The sequence below is a fragment of the Monodelphis domestica genome, chromosome 4, assembly GCF_027887165.1.
Source record: "Monodelphis domestica isolate mMonDom1 chromosome 4, mMonDom1.pri, whole genome shotgun sequence".
NCBI lineage: Eukaryota > Metazoa > Chordata > Mammalia > Didelphimorphia > Didelphidae > Monodelphis > Monodelphis domestica.
In genome coordinates this window covers 412,080,542-412,097,226 of record NC_077230.1, presented here as the reverse complement: position 1 = coordinate 412,097,226, position 16,685 = coordinate 412,080,542, and the positions used below count along the sequence as shown (strand labels likewise).

Genomic DNA, 16,685 nt, shown 5'->3' with positions numbered 1-16,685 from the left:
GGGGTTTTCTTGGCAAAGATACTGGCGTGGTTTGCCATTTCCTCCTCCAGCACATTTTTCACATGAAGAAACCAAATAAACCAGTGATATGACTTGCCCAGGGTCACACAGCTATTCAGTATCCGAAGTCTGGATTTAAGCCTGATCCTTTATCCACTGCTCTACCTAGCTGTCCCAAAGCTATATATTTCACCCTCAAAATAACCCTGAGATATAGACGCCATTGTTAAAGCCATTTATAGATGAGGAAACGAAGACAGGCAGAAGTTATGAGCCTTGCCTGGAGTCACATAGCTAGTAAGCCTCTGAGGCTGAATTTGAAATCGGGTCTAAATGATAGATCATGGATACAGTGTGTTTTGTCCATGGCAAAGTTCTATATAAATACTAGCCTTATCTCCTTCCTCTGTGCTGGAGAAAAGCGTTAACAAACCACTCAAATGGATATCTCTTTAGCTTTCTGTTGCTGCTACTAATTATCTACACTGACTTTTAATAAATAAAAGCAGGGCTTTTCATCATTTGGAGCTATATCCCATACATGCACCCCTGAAGCTAATTCCTATAATTCAACCTGGAAATCAGAAACAGATATGGGAATAGAAGAATCAACTCCCAAACACTTTGATTCCTTAAGTAAGGGAGAGGAGCCACTACCAACTTTGAATCAGGTACATGATCCCCTGTACCCCTGTACGGTCATTTCCTGGGTCCAGAAGTAGACTCAGAGAAAGATTGATTACTTTTTCCCAGGTCTCAATAGTTGGTAACTTGAGCCCATTTTCAGAAAGACCATCAGGGATCATGATCTGTATTCTCCAGGGAGCTTCTCCTTATCTAGTAGTAGCCCTTTCAGATGATGGGTTGGGACCCCAAAGCACACTGTTTTATATAGCTCCTATGGTAGGATATCCCCCTGCTAGCAGCCAGGTAGGTATCTTTCCTTCTTAACTGAGTAAGGGATCAGGCTTGATACTTACATAGATGATGTGGCTTTTGGAGTCCTGGTCATCATTCCAAACAAACATGTCAATAAGCAGTCGTTTGTTGAAGTGGGAGTTCATCATTGACAGTTTCTCTTCCATGACCCAGTGGGGTTCTAGGAATTTGGAATCATAGAATGTCAGAGCTAGGAAAGACTTTAGAGCATAGGACCATGGTGGTGAACCTATGGAATGTGTGCCATTCAGAGCCCTCTCTGTGGGCATATCTGCTGTTGCCCCAGCACAGAGTTTGCCAGTTTGTTATTAGAAAGCCAGAGAGGCACAGGGCCATGCTGCTCCCCTCCCCCTTTCCATGTGCACCTGAGGACATCACCTGCCCCTCTAAAAGGTTTGCCATCACTGAAATAGGAAGTCAGAACTGGAAGGGTCCTTAAAACAGAGGATGTTAGACCTAGGAGGAAACTTAGATGAGAATCTTAGAACTGAGAGGTCCCTTAGAACCTAAAATGTTAGACTGAAGAGGGAATCTTAAAGAATTTCAGACCTGGGAGGACTCAGATCAGAGGATGTCAGAGGTGAAAGGGACCTTAGGTCACAGAATGTCAGACCAGGGGTTAAAATGTCAGAGCTGGAACTTGAGAACATGGAATATCAGAACTGAAAGGATGCTTAGAATTTAGAATGTCAGAGTTGAAAGGAAGCATAGGCCAGAGAATTTCATAGCTGGAAGGGACCTTAAACTTTAAAATGCCAGAACTAGTGGGGAGACTTTAAATACAGATTCTTAGTCTTTTTTTTTTTTTGCAACATAGCCCCTTTGGCAGTCTGATAAAGTCTATGGACCCCTTCTCAGAACTGTGTCTTTAAATGAATAGGATCACAAAGGAAACCAATTATATTGAAATAAAGATGCTATTCTTTCTTCCATTCAATTTCACAAACTCCCTGGAATCTATCCATGGATCCATAGAGAAGAACCTCTGCCTTAGGGATAGTCTAGTCCAATGACCTCATTTTAAAGCCTGGGAAAATGAAATGCCATCCTTAACAGTTCACTTATCTAGGTGAATATCTTTGCCTCAGAAAAATCCATTGAATTAATTCCACTTAGTTCATTTTTATGGGGCATTGCTCTGCATCAGGGTTCTGAGAGAATCAGTTCTTGACTAAATTATGAAATAGTAATTGTTTAAAGGCAACACGACAAGGTGTAGGACATTGGGTCCTGAAGAGAGAACAATCTCCTTCCATGATTTTCATATGGAGAACTGAACAAATGGGGAATGTATAGTGAATAACTGGGGAAATCTGGGTACCAGAAGTGGTCTGATGACATATGACAAATAGAATTTACCTGAATTTAGAGAAAAGACAAAGATGTACTTTGAACCATAAGCTATTGTTCTTGGGGACGACCCAGATATTGAACAAAGAAAGGTGGGAAGAAGTAAAAGAATAGATTTTTTAGAACTGGGCCAAAAAGAAGTCATAACTCTTTCTTTGCATTGGGACTTATGAAGTAGGTTATACTATACAGTCTATATAGACTTTCACTATGGCTACTGAAAGGTCGGAGTTCTCTCTACTGCTATTTGCTCCTGAAAGAAAAAGAAGGAGGTTAAAGAAAACATATGCTGCTATTTATGTATTCTGCTGTAAAGAATTTATACAATTTGTTATGATTTGTTGCAGAGATGGGAGAAGAGAAGAGAGAAGATTTCTCTCTGCATTGTTGTTACTGAGGGATGAAGAGGAGTCAAGCCTAGCATGGATTAAATCATCCTAACTTGGTGATGCAAGCATCTGTTCAGACAGATATTGAGTAACAGAAGTGTTACTCATTGTGGACAGTTCCTGAGAAAGAAGTTCCAGAATTATGAATTGTCTTAGCCCACTTGTTTCATATATATTCTTGCCTTATTCTCTCTGGGGTTTTAGGTGTGTGCCCACTCTCTCCACAGCCACTGTGTATGTCAGTGAAAGAGTGGAACTAAAGTTTATGGGTGGAAAGCTGGGTATATATTAGGTTACAGGTAACAGGTGACCTCTGATGCTGTCTAATTTTTGAGGGAATTATACACTTTCAGCTCTTGTTGGCTCTTATCAATCATTTTACCCACACTATCTCATTTTATGCTTTTGGAATCCCTGGGAAATCAGGTATGCAAATATTCTTCTTCCCATTTTATAGATGACAAAACTGAGGACTAGAAAGAGAAGACTTGCTTCAGATCACACAGTAAGTGTCAGAGTTGACTTCTGCCTCTAAAGTGATGGTTTTTCACTCATTTATGTTGCTCTCCTTTGACCTTCAGAAGAAGAACTATTTGCCAGGCTTCTTTCTGGTCCCCCTGGGATGCTCAGGGGAGGAGAGTACAGGAAAAGATGCTGCTGATGAGACGACAAGTTCCTCACATACCTCTGTTTTCCTTCCAGTTGTCACTGGCCACTGGCCAGTCTCCCACAATTTCTAAGATTTTTAACAGAGGCTGAGAGTCTCGTGATTCAATCAGACCTGAAATGAGAAACAGTAATCTGTACCCCAAACACGCAGGAGCTTTAAAGGCATAGGAATCCATCCAGAAACATGAAACACATGCACACCATATGCATGCACCCATATTCTGTGAACATATACATGGAAACCCAAACATACATCAGCATCCAGCATGTACTACACGAACATGTGAACACCTAACAGACATGGGAACATATAAAATACAAAACATAGAAACATGCAGAACCAAATGATATGACAACTGTAAAGTGCTTAGCACAGTGCCTGCATACAGCACATGCCTAATAAGTGTTTATTCTCTCTCCTACCATAAATAGATGCTTATTAAGTGCTTATTCTATGCATGTCTTTTGATCCAGCAATATCACTACTAGGTTTGTATCCCATTAAAAAATGGGAAAGGTTCTGTTTGTACAAAAATAATTATAGCCATGCTTTTTTGTGGTGGCAAAAAAAGGAAAATGAGGGGGTGTTCCTTAATTGGGGAATTGGGGAATGGCTGAACAAATTGTGGCATATGATGATGATGGCATTATAAAGAATCATGAACTGTTTCATTTCTAAACTGAAAAGATCTCCATGAACTGATACACAGTGAAACAAGCAGAACCAGGAGAACATTATACAGAGTAACTAAAACATTGTGGGATGATCAAATGTAATAGATTTGGTTACTGAAAGCAATACAATGTTCCAGGACAGTCCTGAGGGACTTATGAGAAAGAATATTATCCACATCAAGAGAAAGAACTGTGGGAGTTAGGATTTGGGGTTTTGGCTTTAAAAGATTACTCTATTATAAAAATGAATAATATGTAAATAGAATTTAGTGATAATATGTGTATAATCCTGTGAAATTGCTTGTCAACTTGGGGTGGGAGGAGCGGAGGGAGAAAACAAGAATCATATAACCATGGAAAATTTTTTTTTAAATTTCTTATTCTATACCTTGGCATATAGCAGGTTCTTATTAAGTGCTTATTCTGTCCCCTAGCAAAAGTGCTTAATAAGTGCTTATTCTCTCCACTAACATACAGCAGGTACTTAGTGCTTATTTTACACCCTAGTACATAGCAGGCTCATAATAAGTGCTTATTCTCTACTGTGAAGATTGGACAAAAAAAGGATCAGAGACTATATCTACATAGTGCCATAGAAGCACAGATTTAACCTGAAAAGTGCCAAAACAGAACACAGGTCAAAAAGAAACCAATCCATGTGGGACTGATGAACTTCTATGATAATATGAAATGACTTGAACTTAGAGTGAGACTTGAGGTTGTGGTACTTGACATATGTTAAGATGCAGGACTCCTTGTAAAATACTTTCTATGAAAGTACCTAACAATTGGCTAGTCTGGCTCCCTTATCCCTGAGAAATGATGAAATATCAGACCAAGGAATGACACTTCCCTTTTTACACAAAAATCTAGTTCTTTTTTCCCCTCTCTTATATTATGGCAACTTCCTGTAGTCTTGACTTATAATGGATAAATACAATATTATTGGACCCTAATACAAGGGCCTGTTATGAATTTATTCTTTTATTCATACATTTTATATACATCATTTTAAATATTTTGATTCTGAATTTTGAATTTTTATTTCTCCCAAAGCTTAATTTTTTCTTCTATTTTTCTTTATGTTTTTGGTTTTTTTCTTTTGATCATTGACTCATATACCCATAACTCAACCATTTTGAGTTGATCTGGGTGTTGGTGAACACCCTCTTTAGGGGGTATTATATTGTATTTTTATTAAAAAATCCAACATTTAAAATTTTGTTTGAGAAGAATTTCAGAAAGAAGCTTGCTAACTCCTTGAATCCAGAGAATGAACTCTTTGAAGAAAGATGCTTGCAGAAACCTACACTGCATCAAGAAGATCCAGAATGAAGTTTTGGGTGCAATTGATTGAACAGAAGGGGATTTAACATTTATTGTAAATGTATACTTTTATGCCAAAAGGAATTGCCCCCTAATTTGGCTTTTTGTCAATGTGCCTAGCAAAACATTGGTTTTGCTTTCTCTCTTTTCTATTTCCCTCTTATCTCAAACTATTGTAATTTCCTTTTACAAAGTGAAATATTGTATACATCTGTAGTTAGAAGTTTTTAGGGGTACAAGATGATTATGCTAAATGATCAATAGGGAGACTAGTCTTCCAATGATCAGCAGGGGGGATTGTGAAGATGGGATTTGTCTCTCCCCTGATTATAACAATGAAGGTGCTTAGCTCTTCCTTGATTGTGAAGATTAAATTGTAATCCCCTGTCTATTTTTTAGATTTAATCTGCCCAAATATAAGCACAGTACTTAAAGTTGAGTGGGAAGAGCTGTCCATGTTCGATCTAATCACCAAAGGTATAAATATCCCACTTAATCATGAAGGGGGAGGTCTTTGATCCATGTGTGCAATAGTGGGTAACGAATTAGAATCAACTAACTGCCTTCTGGGAAGTCCTAGAGCAGAGTGTGAGCTGTGATTGGTAGACGTGGAATTAGGGGAAGTAACGCAAGGAAAAAAAAGGTCTTTAAAAGAAAGAGACAAGGGCCTAAATGTTGATTGGTTCTTCTGGGAGTCTGAAAGAGACACAATTGGAGTGGAGCCTCCTGTAAGAAGCAGTTCTACTGGAGCTGAGGCTGATAAAGAATCTGCTGATGGAACTGACACATGGTGAATATAAATTCCAGAAAAGGCCCATTGTCTTGAGATTCCTTTCCCCTGGCTGGGGCCTTAGAATTGCTACCTGGCTCAGAGGAAACCAAAGCTCTCTCTCTCTCCCCCTTTCTTCTCTTTCTCTCTTCCTTAATATCTCCCCTCTATTGTAAAATAAACTACCATAAATTCCATTTGATTTTAGTAATTCATTTTGGGATTTAGAAATTATATCCCTGGTGACCAATTAAATATACTCAGTCCAACCATAGAATTAACACTCCCTTAGCATACTGCAGATGCTTAATAAGTGCTTATTATCTCTCCTATATGTAAACCTCAAAATTCCTTAGACTTATAAATGTTGGAAATTTCACCATTGGGATATTTCATACTTGGAAAATTTCTTACTGATAGTCTATTGGAATGGGAACCCCATTGGCATGGGAGGTTCCTTCTCTTCCCTTCTTAAGATTACTTTAGGACAGAAACCTTTTGCTGAACAATGGAAAGGGCTTTGACCTATGCTTAAGCATAGAACAGGAATTTCTTTGAGTCATGATTGATTTTAGAATTGATACAATGGAGATACTTGGAATCAATCTCCACCCTATTCAGTCCTAACAGGATTGAGTAAGGGCTGCAGCCTAGATCAAAATTTAATTATTCCAATCTCTACCCTACTCAGGTTAACAGGATTTAGAAAGGGCTGTAGCAAAGGAGCAAAGATTTAATCATTTGAAAATATGACCTTCAACAGACATGTGCAAAGCCTCTGGGCGGTCCTGGGTTAAGCTAGAGCCTCCATTGGCACAGGGAAATTGATGGACAGTGATTGGTAGATGTGAGAACTGAGAGGCAACTTGGATGGTGGCCTTAAAGATCAGGGGGGTCTGAAGACTCGAGGTGTTGAGGAGTTGATGGGAGTGGTGGCAGTGTACTCTGAGAAGCTTGCTCTGAAGGAAGCTGAAGGTGGGGGCCTCTGAGACTGTTTCTCCATTTTGGTCACGTGAGTAATAGGGACTGATCTCCTTTCTTTGCCCCAGCTATCTAAGGGCTTGGGCCTTTTGGCCCAGCCTAAACAGAAGGGGTATTTAAGCCCTATTCCTTTCTCTCCCTTTTTCTCTCTCTCTATCTCTAATTCCTTTCTTCCTCCTATTGTAATTAAACTCCATAAAAGATTGACTGCAAACTTGAGTTTTCATTTAGGAATTACATAGCTGAATTCCTTGGCGACCTTAAATTAATATATATCAGTCTTTTAAAGTGATTCCCTTGTAACATATAATACAGCAGACACTTAATAAGTGTCTATTGTTTCTTCTAGCATATAGCAAGTGATTAATAAGTGCTTCCTCTCTCATCTCATTCCCATGTCATACAAAGTAAGTCACAGATCCATGTGCCACAGAAAGACAACACATAAACAAAAAAAACCCAAACATACCCAACCCACACAAGTCCTAGAAACTCATATAATCCAATGCAGAAAGGGGCATAATACGGCCATAGAAACACAAACAATACATAAACACAACCAATATATCAGTCTACTAGGATTTATTCAGTTTGTGCCAAGCACTTATCATCACCATCCTTTCTTTGGGGAGGAGTTATGACTCATTGATTGTTCAAGCTTTCTTAGTTGGCCAGGCACTGTGCTTAGCTTAGGGTTGGGGGTACAAGGAGGGGTAAAAACAGTTCTTGCCAGGAAGGAGCTCACAGTCTAATGGAGGAGATAACATGGAAATAACTAAGCTATACATAGAGGAGATAGAAGGCAGCCTTGTAATAACTCAGGAGAACTTGGAAAGGTTTCCTGCAGAAAAGTGGGATTTGAGTTGAGTCTTGAAGGATTTAATTCATAAAGATGAGGAGGGAGAGCATTCCAGGAATGGGAGATCATCACCACCAAGGCAAGGAGTTGAGAAGTGATTGTTGGGCACTGGAGATAGTCAGGATAACCAGTATTGGAGGATAGAGATAAGAGGATAGAGGATAGAGAGGAGGGGAAAGTCTAAGGAGGATAGAAAGGGAGGAAAGGGCTAGGTTTAAAAAGTCAAATGGAATCCTCTATCTGATTCTAGAGGTTGAAGAGGGATATACTGGAATTTCTGCAAACTCACACGCCAAAACTCAGAAATGCACAATGCAGTCATAGAAACACAAGACTCAGGACAGAAACATACAACAGAGCCAAAGAAAAACACACAACACAACGGAGATACAGAAATGGGTCTGATGAATCAAGACACATGTAAACACACTTAGGCATACACATCAAGACATAACACAGACACAGAAACATAACATAAGCCAGACATACAGGCACATACACGAATACAATGTGGACACACAACCCAGAGACACACACACACACAGAGATAACCCTAAACCCTTCTTCCCTCTCCCCCCTGCCCACCCCTAGCTCTCTTGAGTACGCTCACTATTTGCTTGGCTTCCACTTTTATACAGCAAAGTCATAGTGCCAAATAGACACGTTGCCAGCATCATTCACTGGAACTGGGGTTTATAAGGAGCTTTGCATAATCTTATTTCATTTCACAATGACTGCCAGAGATAGGCAGTGTAAGTATTATTGACCTCAGATTAGAGGAAAATGGAACCAGGGATCTTGAGCTATCCCTGAGGGGAGGTCTCCACATTCATTTACATGCAGTTACATTTGGCCTCTGCTCCTAGCCATTGTTTGGGGGAGGTGTGAGAGCTACACAGCCTGTGATTCTTTCTTCTCCAACCTCCAGCCTCCCATGCCCAATCAGGTCCCAGATATTGGTCGAGCTAATCTTAGGGAGGTGGTAGGGTAAGAAAGGGTACCTTGAGGGCAGCTAGGTGACTCAGTGGATAGAGAGCCAAGCCTAGAGTCCTGGATTCAAATCTGACCTCAGATACTTCCTGGCTGTGTGACCCTGGGCAAGTCACTTAACCCCATTGCCTAGCCTTTACCACTCTTCAGTCTTGGAACCTATCGTAGTATTGCTTCTAAGATGGAAGATAAGGGTTGTTATTTGTTGTTGTTGTTGTTTTTTAAACCCTTACCTTCCGTCTTGGAGTCAATACTGTGTATTGGCTCCAAGGCAGAAGAGTGGTAAGGACTAGGCAATGGGGGTCAAGTGACTTGCCCAGAGTCACACAGCTGGGAAGTGGCTGAGGCCAGATTTGAACCTAGGACCTCCCGTCTCTAGGCCTGACTCTCAATCCACTGAGCCACCCAGCTGCCCCCTGTTGTTGTTTTTTTAAAGGTTATCCTGGGGGGGAAGCTGGGTGGCTCAGTGGATTGAGAGTCAGGCCTAGAGACGGGAGGTCCTAGGTTCAAATCTGGCCTCAGCCACTTCCCAGCTGTGTGACTCTGGGCAAGTCACTTGACCCCCATTGCCTAGCCCTTACCACTCTTCTGCCTTGGAGCCAATACCCAGTATTGACTCCAAGACGGAAGGTAAGGGTTTAAAAAAATAAAAAAGGTTATCCTGGGTCTAGTCTGTAGCATAGTGACAGCTCCCAGGTGAGCCAGTCCAGATGTTGGCTGTCCCTTCTAGCTACTGTTCTACTTCCTCCTCTTCTCCCCAGAGTTTCTTCTCCAGCCCCTAGCACAGCAGAGTAATCCTAGACCCAAAGAACAGAAAGGCCGGACAATGCTTACTTTCATTCATGCAGGAACTATATAGTATCTTAGCTTTCTGGATGGCACTCCGGTCTCCCACTTTGGGGTTCTCCAGCACACCTAGGGCAGAAGGGAAATCATAGTTGGAGGAGACAAAAGAGAACCCTGGACACTTCTGCCTGTGGTATAGGGCAGGATCAGGAAGGCCAGAGCGATTTAAGTAGGCTGGGAAAGGTTAAAAACCATCATCTGGAAAATGCATCTCCATCCATTCTTTGTGCAAGTAGGGGATTAGAGGCGTGGAATGCTGTATTTTCCATCAGAATCAGCTTACGTGTCGGTTAGTTTTGCCAAACTCACTTTTGGGGCCTCTTCCTTTTTTATTTTTTCTTCCACGGGATGGCTTCTTTTGGGGCAGGGAGATGGGGAGTGACCAATTAAGAAAGAAATAATGTAAGAACAGAAGCATCAATAAACTAAAAACAAAACCCATCTTTTCCAGCCAAGACCAGCTCCCAGTTGATAGATAGACACATCACACATCTGGCTGAGCAGTGAGCCAGCTGTTAGAAATATGAGATGGGAGGGAGAGCACATGAGGTGATGGCTAGATTTCCTTCTGATGTGGGAAAGGGGCATCTGCTTGCCTTCTAAAATCTCTTAAAGTCTCCCAGGTGTAGGGAATGAAGGCTGGCTCCAGACTAATCTTCACTCTCAGAGTAGTCAAAAGTGTTAGAAGCATTATAAACTTAGAGACTGAGTCCAACATCTCCATTTTTAAAGATGAATAAACTGAGGCTCAGGGAATCAGATGGTGGTTTGATCAGGGTTACATAGCTTACAAAATTGATTCAAACCCAGGTCCACTGACCTCATATCCAAAACTCTTTATATTAGATAATTAAGATGAAAAATTTAATTATGTTACTATTTTAAAATTTAATTTATATTATATAATTTCATGTTTATTATATTTAATTTATACAATATATTTATTTTAATTAGTATTAGTTTAGCTTATAATATAACTATAGATTTACTAATAATTTATGTATTTAATTATATTCACAAATCATTTTTATTGCTATTAAGATATTAAAATTGCTTTCCTCCACAAGGCTCAGTGGAAAGAGTGTGGGATTTGAAAGTAAAGAATCTGTTTTCAAACTCTTCCCTTGACACTTCTTCCCTGGGAGATACCAGATAATTTACCAAACCTCTTTAAGACTCAGTTTCTTTGTTTCTAAAATTATCAGACTGGACGATAGCTTCTGAGATCCTTTCCAGGTCTGGAGCTATGAATCTAGGAGTTTGAAGTCTCTCTTTTGCAGGGAATGCTTCTCACATAGTAGGTTCACTCTAGAAATTTATTGATTAATTGACACCAAGATTAACTAACAACCTACAGGCTGTACCATCTTGCTATAGGTGGGGTGTGGGCATCTTTAGTTAATCACTTCATGGGCAACCTGTAGGTTGCACCATCTTGTCAAAGGATAGGTAAGGGTCCTTTTGCTATGCTACATCACTGTGTCCCAAAAATGGTAGCATTGGAGAAATGGTGTTACCATTAAAATAACTCAAATGTTTTGAGTAGACTAACAAGGTGTGGTGGAAAGAGAGTTGCATTTGGAGTCAGAGGGCCCAGATTCAAATCCATCTGGTCCACTAACTAGCTAGGTGACTTTAGGCAATTAATTTCATCTGTCTAAGACTCAATTTCCTCAACTGTAAAATAAGGGGGCTAGCTGACTTCCCGACGTCCCTTTCAGCTCTAGATTTATGATCCTAGGGAATTGCACAGAGAAATGATCTACTCTCTCACATCCTCCCCCCACCCCCACCAGCACAAAGTCATTGCTTGCCATGGGGCTACACATTACCACAAGCTCAAGCTGTGACTCCTGGCCAGAACAACAGTCTTCTGCTCCTCACCTTTGAGGACGATTTCCAGCTCATCCCTCAGATTATCAAAGATGCTGTAGCGGGAGCTGCTCTCTGGAATCACATGGTGGTTGACCCAGCCTCCACAGGCGTACTGGTAGAAGTCATCACAAGGCTCTCTGGTAGGGTCCATGTTCTGGATGATCCTAGAGGCTATCCACAATGTCAGATATTTGAGATCATGGGGATCCTGGAATCCAAGACTGAGACCTGGAAACGTCTTGCCTCCAACCCCAACTGGCACTCAAACATGGGAGATGACTAGGTCTAAAGGAACCTGGCTTTGCTATGGAAGCACTTTCCACTCTTCTTTTTTCCCTGGTGGTGATGAGGTACAAGGAATGTCATCAGGGCTCCTATTGTCTTGATTGAAATATCAATGACTTGACAAGGCAATTAAAGCCCTCCACATTTTGGAACCAATCTGCCTTTTCAGCTTTATATCATTTTGCTCCATTCATGACCTCCACCTTCAACCGAATCCAATACAATTTAACAATCACTTTTAATGACCTATTATGTGCAAGGCACTGTGCTTGAGGTTCCAGCAGAATTGGATTATCAGTTCTGCTGCAACTTAGACATTTCATCTCCTGCCTCCATATGATGTACATATCATGTCTCCCATGCTTAGAGTGCACTCCCTCATCTTCACTTCTCAATATCCTTGAGCTTCCAAGGCTCAGATGAGGTACCATTTCCAATAAAAAGTCTTTCCTCATCCTTCTAGAAGTTCTCTCTCCATTACTCTTTCCTCTTTCCCTTCCCCTTCCCTTTCCTCCTCCTCCTCCTCCTCCTCTCCTTCTTCCTCTTCCTTTTCTTCTTCCTTCTCTTCCTCCTCCTTTTCTCCTCCTCCTCCCCCTTTTCTTCCTCCTTCTCTTCCTCCTCTTCTTCCTTCTCTTCTTCCTTCTCTTTCTTCTCCTCCTCCCTTTCTCTTCCTCCTCCTCCTCTCTCTGACTCTTCCCCCTCTCCTCAAATTACCTTGAGTAATCTATAGTAAATTTTATCCTCCTCCTCCAATAGAGCTCAAGTTTTTTGAAAGTAGAAATTGCCTTACTGTCTTTGTATATTTGGTGCCTGGAACATAGTAGGTGCTTAAAAATGTTAAGTTAAATTTAATGAAATGTCTGGGAAATAATGTGGAAAAGTACTAGATTAGAGAAGACCACCAAACTTGGAGTTGGAAAACTTTATCAGGACTTACACGTATGGAATATCCAAAGGATAGTCTGCCTAGACCAAAGGAGAAGCCATTTATAACAAGGCTAATGTTATGTTGGGGGAAGATTGTGAAGGACTTAATCAGTCATTTTAGTTGTATCCCACTCTTCAAAATCCTAGCTGGGGTTTTCTTGGCAATGATATAAGAGTGGTTTGCCATTTCTTTTTCTAGCTTGTTTTACAGATGAGGAAACTCAGGCAAAACAGTTGTGTCTGACTCTTTGTGACCCCATCTGGGGTTTTCTTGGCAAAGATACAAGAGTGGTTTGCCATTTCCTTTTCTAACTCATTTTACAGATGAGAAAATTGAGGCCAACAGAGTTAAGTGACTTTCCCAGGGTGACACAGCTTGTATGTATCTGGGAATGAATTTTAACTGTGTCATCTCCCCACTCTATGTACCAAATGCAGGAGTGTGCATTTGATATCAGAAGCAATAGGGGCTCAATAGAGTTTTTAGAATATAGATGTGACCTATTCAGATATGCATTTTTGGGAAATCATTTTGGTTGCTCTGTGGAGGATGGATTGGAGAAAGTAGAGCCTTGGGGCACCTAGGTGGCTCAGTGAATAGAGTGCTAGGACTTCATATCAGAAGTCCTGAGTTCAAATGTGGCCACAGACACTTCCCAGCTGTGTGTTGTAGGCAAGTCACTGAACCCCAACTGCCTAGTTCTTACCACTTTTCTGCTTTGGAAACAATACTTAGTATTGATTCTAAGACAGAAAGTAAGGGCTTTTAAAAACATTTTATTTAATTGATTAATTTAGAACATTTTTCCAGGATTATAAAGATCATGTTCTTTCCCTTGAAGTAGCTAGACTAATCAAGAGGATACTGTGGGGCTCAGTGGATAGGTGCTAGGTGGCTCAGTGGATAGAGAGCCAGGAGGTCCTGAATTCAAATGTGGCCTCAGACACTTTGTAGCTTTGTGACTCTGGACAAGTCACTTAACCCCAACTGCCTAGGCCTTGCCTTTCTGTCTTAGAGTTGTTACTAGGACAGAATGGTAAGGATTGATTTATAATAACCCTTATCTTCCATCTAGAAATCAATACTGTGTATTGGCTCCAAGGCAGAAGAGTGGTAAGGGCTAGGCAATGGGGGTCATGTGACTTGCTCAGGGTCACACAGCTGGGAAGTGTCTGAGGCCAGATTTGAACCCAGGACCTCCTGTCTCTGGGCCTGGCTCTTGTGAAGATTGGATTTAGCTCTCCCCTGATTGTAACAATGAAGGTACTTAGCTCTCCCTTTATTGGGAAGATTGAATTGTAATCCACAATCAATTTTTAGATTTTAATCCCCAAAAGTGTTAACTCAGTATTTGAAGTAGATCTACCCATTTTAATCTACAAAAAAGTAACTCACCACTAAAGGTGCGAACTAACTACTAAAGGTGCGAACTAACTACTAAATGGGTGATATAACCAAAAAAGGTATAATCTAACCAAAAATGGTTTGAACTAAAGAATGGGCAGTCCTGGAGAGGGTGTCTGCTGTGATTGGTAGAAGTGAAATTTAGGGGAAGTGACACAAGAGAAAAAGGTCCTTAAATAGAGGAAACCAAGGTACAGAAGAGAGATGGAAAAACTCTGACTTGGAGTTGGACTGGAGGATCAGTCTCTAGAGCTTGGAGTGAATGAAAAAGAGTCACTCAGAGGAGAAACTGGAAGACAGACACTCAGACTTGGCTGTAGAACTCGACCCTGGAGAAACTCGTGCAGGAGACCTCAGACTACTTTCCTTTTAGACGGTCACTGTTGGTGAGTGAAAGGCTGACTTAGTTTCCCTGCCTTTCTGGAGGTGTGAACTTCTGAGAAAGGCCCATTGTCTTGAGACTCCTTTCCCTGATTAGGGCCTTAGAATTTCTACCTGGCTCAGAGGAAGTTGGAGTTTTCTCTCTCTCATTCCTTAATATCTTCCCTCTATTGTAAATAAAACTACCATAAATTCCATTCTATTTTAGTAATTCATTTTGAGATTTAGCAATTAAATCCTGACCACCAATTAAATATGTTAAATCCAACTATAAAATTTAACAGTTTCAATCCACTGAGCTACCCAGCTATCCCCAGAAGGTAAGTATTTAAATTAAAAAAGAGGCTATCATAGTGGTCCAAATTAGAGAAGATGAAGGATGAACGGGTCTGGAGAGATCAAGTTACAAGGGTAACTTGGGAGACAGGGCAACCAGCCACAGAGTCCAGGAAATTTCTCAGCCTGGCAGCCATTTACCATCCTGTTAAGCTCTGGTTTCATTCTTAACTGTGATGGATGGTGAAGCATCCGTAGGTTGAAGACCCACAACCATGACTGCTGCCAGCAGATTGTGACTGTATTGAAGGGATGGGGGCACCCTCACTACTGAAATTCACACTGGTCTGTCCTGAATGGCTGATCCCGTAGGCATGTACCAGGCTGAGTTTCAACCCATTTTGGTGGGGGGGAGCATGAGGGAACATTTACTTACCTGCTATCACACAGCCAGGGAGGACACAGGTTTCTTCAGTTTGGCCAGTAATCCTGATATCTGCAAGGGTCAAAGAGGAAAAAATAAATATGTGAAAATGGGATGCTCTCCTGGGGAAGGGCAAAGAGGTTACCAAAAGACAGGCTGAGGGGAAAGAGGGAGGAGAAAAGTATTACAGATTTCAAGCTGGAAGGAACCTCTGAAGTCATCTAGTTCAAAGTCCTCATTTCATGAATGAGGATGTTGAGACTCAGAGATATGACATGACTAGTCCAGGATCACACAGCTAGCAAGTTTCAGAGTTGGGATTTGAACCCAGGTTTTCTGAACACTCTCAAGGGTTTGGCTGATGGTGCCAGTCCATAAGGGGCATCAAGGATAGCAACATAGGAACCATTCTGATTCACTAGGTCCTTGGGAGGACTTCATATGGAAGCCACCAGCATTGACTTTGTCTTGGAAAGGTCTAGGAGGATGAGCAAAGCCAATTAAGATCTGTTATGAGCCTTCAGCAGAACATGCTCTCAAACTTAACTTCCATGACTCCATTCCACCAGTCTCCCCACTTATCTGAGATCCTGGGATCACCTCTGGAATTTTGCCTCTATTTAGGTTGTGCCCTCCCCTTTTGGAATTTCCTTCCCTTCTGTTCTTTTACAACCTATAAGGCCCAACTAGAGCCAAAATGAATAATATGCATTCCCAAGGCAAGGGAGGAGCTCACCTGAAGTGCATACAGCTCCTAAAACCAAGGGAACAGGAAAGTACCATCTAGCAGCTTCTTATCTCAACTACTCTTGCTAAAAGACAATAATTTCAGTTGTTTTTGCACTACTTAAGGGTCAGCATTATTGTCACTGTCACTTCTAAATTTCCAAATCAATGCTTCTAAATTATTGCCTCCTATAAGACAATCTTATCACTGTTTCTATGCTGCTTGAGATGGACAGGTACCATCTCTGCCCCTTTTAAATTTCAGTAATATAGGCCAGAGCCCCTATTGCCTTGCCTTAGTTATTGCTTTGGTCTCTTTCCCCACAAAGCTTTCCCATGAAGCCTGCATTGGTCTACCTGTGCTCTAAAATCTTAAGAGTTATTATGGTGAAGACCACATAAGTGGTACAGGTTTGTTTGTGAGGAGCAGGGTAAAGCCTGGTAATGACATCAGCCTTATTTGCTGCTAAGGGCATGACAGAGGTTGTAAAGAAATCTCACAGAGTGGAGCCTCTGGAATAATTTAGAGGGGATTCAGACCCAGAGCAGTATTGCTTCATTTAGTAAAATACAAAGGGGAGGGAGCCAGGGAG

The 16,685-nt window shown here is 41.1% G+C and overlaps 1 protein-coding gene across 3 annotated transcripts in view; it reads right to left on the bottom strand.

The window, feature by feature from the left end:
* MMEL1 (membrane metalloendopeptidase like 1) overlaps positions 1 to 16,685 on the bottom strand; it is a 70,171-nt gene that overhangs the window by 28,873 nt on the left and 24,613 nt on the right. For all 3 annotated transcript variants that reach the window (XR_466497.3, XM_007491688.3, XM_007491690.3), the window contains exons 4-8: positions 15,379 to 15,438; positions 11,678 to 11,839; positions 9,782 to 9,862; positions 3,364 to 3,459; positions 981 to 1,099 (exon numbers count right to left, since the gene is read on the bottom strand). Coding sequence is in view for 2 of the 3 variants with exons in the window: in XM_007491688.3 (XP_007491750.2) it covers positions 981 to 1,099; positions 3,364 to 3,459; positions 9,782 to 9,862; positions 11,678 to 11,839; positions 15,379 to 15,438 (518 nt within the window). In the remaining variant the exon portion in view is untranslated. The remainder of the gene's footprint in view (positions 1 to 980; positions 1,100 to 3,363; positions 3,460 to 9,781; positions 9,863 to 11,677; positions 11,840 to 15,378; positions 15,439 to 16,685) is intronic.